This window comes from Nicotiana tabacum, chromosome 21 (genome assembly GCF_000715075.1).
Source record: "Nicotiana tabacum cultivar K326 chromosome 21, ASM71507v2, whole genome shotgun sequence".
NCBI lineage: Eukaryota > Viridiplantae > Streptophyta > Magnoliopsida > Solanales > Solanaceae > Nicotiana > Nicotiana tabacum.
This window is the reverse complement of record NC_134100.1, coordinates 100676350-100679529: the sequence shown is the minus strand read 5'-3', so window position 1 is coordinate 100679529 and position 3180 is coordinate 100676350. Positions and strand designations below refer to the sequence as shown.

The following is a 3180-nucleotide window of genomic DNA, read 5'->3' as shown; positions in this document are numbered from 1 at the left end:
CAACAACAAAAAAAAACCCAGTGTAATCCCACAGGTGGGGTCTGTGGAGGGTAATGTGTACGCAGACCTTACCCCTATCTCGTGAAGGTAGAGAGGTTGTTTCCGATAGACCCTCAGCTCAAGGAACAGTGAAAGTGGAATCTGATATTTCAGCGGCGCTCAAATATATAAATAAATAAATAGAGAGGAGGTGAGAAAATTATTTCATCAATATGTTTCAAAAGACTAGCATTAAATTCACCTCATGCTACAAGAAATCCCAAAGGCACAAAAATGATACTCGAAAGTCAGCTCAATTATACAGAATAATAGTAGTTGTATAAGCATTATCTTGAAAGTCTACTGTTGAATTCCTCATTTCTCTATAGAGAGCTATAAGAATCTATACAAAAAAATAGGGGCTCCTGCACTACTTCAAAGGTTCAAATCGTGAACCATTTTCATAATCAAATAGAGGTATTTGTAGCTTTGCCTTCAAGAGGTTCCGAGTCACCTTTTAATCATGCTGATCCAAAGCCATTTCCCCTCATTCAGCTTTTCTTTAATCTCATTTTTCACAATAGGGATTAACAATAGGCTTGCAATGGATATTGAAAGAATTAGCATAACAAACACACTGTTCCATCCTCTTGTTGAAATATATCCTGCTAAAAGTGGCCCGAGAGCTGCCCCCACCGAACCAGTAGCGTCTATAATTGCACTCACAGTAGCTAATGCACGAGAGTTCCCCTTTATGTCGCTCTGAGTACCAAGATCTGCTGCAACTGCTGTGGTAATAAGGGAGTAAGGACCATTAACAAGTGCACCAGAAACGAGCATCAAAGCGATGTTGGTAAACATAGATACACTCCCATATATGCGATAAAAAAGAAGGGCTGGCATTGATAACAACAAGAATACAATGGAGGTAACCCCACGAGCTTCAATTATGTCCGATGTGACCCCTGCCAAAACCCCTCCAACGACTCCTCCAATATCAAAAACTGTCGAAAGGATCCCAGCACTTTTGTGAGATAGCTGCACACCAGCTACAACTGCAATAACAACAAAATTGTAAGTGTGTAACCCATGTAGGAGTGGTTGAAACGAAGCTTAAATTTTTTCACAAATGACATTAGATTTAAAAAAAAAAATGTTTTGTTAGGCTCATCAATGTAGAACAGGGGAAGACTTTACTCATAAACAGAGCAATTGTATGTTAATTAATATCATTAGCTCAGCAGATTAAGAGCTGATTTTGAACACCATAACCATTTCAAACCCCAAACTAAGCAAGTGAAGGCTTTGCTACCCCTATGCTCGTCTAGCATAAGCAAATAAATATAATATGCAATGAAACAACCAAACGCATCTCCAATCTCAAATACTCCAGTGTAAGAGGAAAGCAACAACAAGTTCTTATCATTCAAGTCGAGTTATACATATAGAAAATAGGATGCTAGCGTTGTCAACGACCAAAATGGAAACAATACTCAACTTAATCAAGTAGCATCAAAAAGTAGTTTTTCCTAGTAAAAGCTCGGCGAAATGAGTACCTGTGTGCCTTAAGTAGAAGGGCAGCCAATACAAAAAAGTGTAGGCCACTAGCTTAGAGAAAAATAAGCAGAATGCATAGGGTGCAACTCCTGGTAACCTCCAGGCTTGCAAGAACCCAATTGCACCCTCAGTTTCGGGTTCCACGACGACTCCCTCCTCTTCAGTTTCACCTGTCTCTGAACCAACCAATGCAACTCCCTCTACATTCATCTCAATCTCCTTTGAAGGCAATTCTAAACCAATATGATCAGGGCTCACTACAAGAAACATATACACAAACGCTGCCACGACCAAAATGAATATCCCGGGCAATAAAAAAGACCAACCCCAACCAAAACTCAATACAGAGGAAGCAACTAAAGAACCAATAATATTACCAACTGAGGTATTTGAATTCCAAACTCCCATTATCAAACCCCTTTTAGCTTTGCCAAACCAATTTCCCATTACTGCCACAACACAAGGCCAACCAATAGACTGAAACAACCCACATAAAATCTGAACAATTACAAAAAATAACAGCCAGTGTATATCAAGAAAATAACCTAAACCAAAAGCAATAACCAAAATGCCACTACCAAGCATTCCAACAGTCAAGAAAAGCCTTAAGTCAATATTATCACCAATATGTCCAGCAAAATACATCCCAATTGAGTATGCTAACAAGAATGCAAGATCAAGCTCCCCTAAACGGTGAGGCCCACTTGGACCCTCAAATGGGGCCCACCCATTAGTGCCATTTTGGGCTTTGATCTCAGGGCCAAGAACTGATTTTACTATACTTGGAGGTTTTCTTGAGGCATGAAAAGCTGCATAGGCTATAAAAGTTAGGAAAAGGACTAAAAATTTGTGGAAAGTTAAAGTCTTTTGTGATGGATTGAGGTTTGGAAAGAGATTGAGACCTGGTGGGGGTCTATTAGGTGGAACCAAATTAAGGGGTTTGAGTTCCATCATGTTTTTTCTAATTTCATTGATTTAAAAATCCAATCTTTCGTGTTTTTTGGTGTGATTTGGGTCTTGTTTGTATATGGGTTTATGATATTACTGAGAAATTGTGCAAAGGGTTTTTGAATAAGAAGAAGAAGTCTTCTTCTTTTTGAATCGGACAATGTTTGTTCAGATCTAAAAGTTTGAATGATTCTATGTCGTAGAAGTTAAGGAAGGGGAATTTGGGAGTTTTGACTGTCTTCCCTCCCGGGAACCTCCCAGGAAATGCAAACCTTTGCCCTCTCCCTCCCCAACACCCACCCACGCCCTACGACAACAATATTTCACCCTTTTTTTTTTTTTTTAAATTGGATTTTGAGGTATGATATAGTATCAATTTGGGACCCGATTAATAGCCTGTTTGGCCAAGCTTCTCAAGAGACCAAAATTATTATTTTTTAAAAATACTTTTTTTTTCCTAACTTGAGTTATTTGGGCAAGCTTTTTTTGAGGAAAAAAAATGCTTTTGGGAAGAAGCAGAAGTAATTTTTGAGAAGCAGAAAAAAATAGTTTCTCTTCAAAAGGATAAGCAGTTTGACTTTTCTTCATACCAAAAATACCCTTAATAAAATATAGTATATATCAAAATAACCGATAAACCTAATACTTAGGATATTAATGTATAAATATTTCTTATTATTTTTAGGATAACTTTAT

At 37.9% G+C, this 3180-nt stretch overlaps 1 protein-coding gene across 1 annotated transcript; it reads right to left on the bottom strand.

Annotated features, from left to right (window-relative positions):
• Positions 1-279: 279 nt before the first annotated feature.
• Positions 280-2783, bottom strand: LOC142175454 (putative glycerol-3-phosphate transporter 5). The gene is made up of 2 exons (XM_075242253.1): positions 1536-2783; positions 280-1034 (listed from the first exon to the last, which is right to left on the bottom strand). The coding sequence occupies exons 1-2, from the start codon at positions 2488-2490 to the stop codon at positions 490-492; spliced, it is 1500 nt and encodes a 499-aa protein (XP_075098354.1). The 5' UTR covers positions 2491-2783; the 3' UTR covers positions 280-489.
• Positions 2784-3180: the final 397 nt, after the last annotated feature.